This window comes from Cyprinodon variegatus, unplaced genomic scaffold (genome assembly GCF_000732505.1).
Source record: "Cyprinodon variegatus isolate N-32 unplaced genomic scaffold, C_variegatus-1.0 Scaffold756, whole genome shotgun sequence".
In the NCBI taxonomy this organism is placed as follows: domain Eukaryota; kingdom Metazoa; phylum Chordata; class Actinopteri; order Cyprinodontiformes; family Cyprinodontidae; genus Cyprinodon; species Cyprinodon variegatus.
The window spans coordinates 276,138-277,498 of NW_015151209.1; the positions used below are offsets into that span (position 1 = coordinate 276,138).

The 1,361-nt window shown below is 37.0% G+C and overlaps 1 protein-coding gene across 1 annotated transcript in view; it reads right to left on the reverse strand.

Moving 5' to 3' along the window:
• LOC107098208 (transmembrane protein 120A-like) overlaps positions 1 to 1,361 on the reverse strand; it is a 15,694-nt gene that overhangs the window by 3,756 nt on the left and 10,577 nt on the right. The window contains exons 7-9 of the mRNA XM_015395732.1: positions 1,128 to 1,193; positions 952 to 1,013; positions 279 to 385 (exon numbers count right to left, since the gene is read on the reverse strand). Of these exons, the coding sequence (XP_015251218.1) occupies positions 279 to 385; positions 952 to 1,013; positions 1,128 to 1,193 (235 nt within the window). The remainder of the gene's footprint in view (positions 1 to 278; positions 386 to 951; positions 1,014 to 1,127; positions 1,194 to 1,361) is intronic.

Genomic DNA, 1,361 nt, shown 5'->3' on the forward strand with positions numbered 1-1,361 from the left:
TATTGGGCATAAATCAAAAATGTCTGCATCATACCTGCAACAAGCTCACCGCATGTCGTCACCAACTTTCATCACAAAGTTCCTCCCTTTCTATCTGATGAGATGCTGTATAGAAGCTGTTCCGCCCATAGATCACATGCCCATAACATCAGTCAATACTGACTCTAAGCTATTGTGTTTCCTTCCAATTTAAAACCACATTACTAAACAAAACTCCTTTTCCGAGAGTCGGCTGGTATTTATTTATTTATTGTATTTATTTATTTATTGTTGTCAGCTGGTATTTTCTCACCGACTGTTAGGTCCATAGTATGTCTTTCTCCCAGCGCTCTGAGTCTGTAAAGGCAGCCGCTCTGGTAGTAATATTGAAGGAACTGGACAAAACCTACACACAAAGAAAGAGATTAACAAGACTTTAAAACAAAGGGGGAAAAAACGGCTTTTTACAAGAACTTTACTTCTTTTCAGTGTTAATATAGTAAAAATATAACTGTGGATGTCTGGGGGACAGTGATTCGCCTACATGTTATCAATGCTGGCGTACCATAAATGATAAATTATGAACAGTTTAGTTTGTGTCTTCAAATCGTTTCCAATAGGAAGACGTTACTTGGATATAACCTAACGGAATATCTTCAGAACGGCTCCAAATGACACAAAACTTAAATGAGGGTGAGTAGAACATGATGGAATAATGTAAAATCAAGAAACCAATGTAAAAAAAAACGGCGTTCCCCTTTAATTGAACTGAATAAAAAAAATATTAATCTACATTTGAGGTTTCAATGTCTAATTTATGTTATTTTGTTATATATTTTTGGTGTGAGTGTGGAAAGAAAATGATGTCTAAAGCTCCAAACATCTAAATAACCAGCTGCGCTGACAAGTAGATAATGAGCCTTTTTTTAACCCTTAATGTAGTGTGGAACTGGCATGGAAAGGATTTCTTACTTTGATAGAGATTGTATGAAAGAAACTGGTTCCTAAACATCTGGTAGAGGGCGCCATCAGGCCTGCGAACAAAGATCACATCAGGTGAGACCAACACAGACAGTACAGGTCAGTGAGTTTAGTTCATTTCATTACAAACTGCTCTGGATGAGTAGGAGTTAGGAAAGAGGTTTTACCAAGTGAGCATGACTCCAGATAAGAAGGTTGACACATAGTGATGGAAAACCCACCAACCTTTGATCCTGAAACAGGAAACTGGCATCAAAGGATGTTGGGCTCTGAGATATAACACTAATATATGAACAGAGCTGGTTTTTATTCTATGATTATTTCTGTTTTTATCACATGACAACAATAAACGTTGATATTAGAGATGCACGATATTGGGATTTTGGCCGATATCCGATATG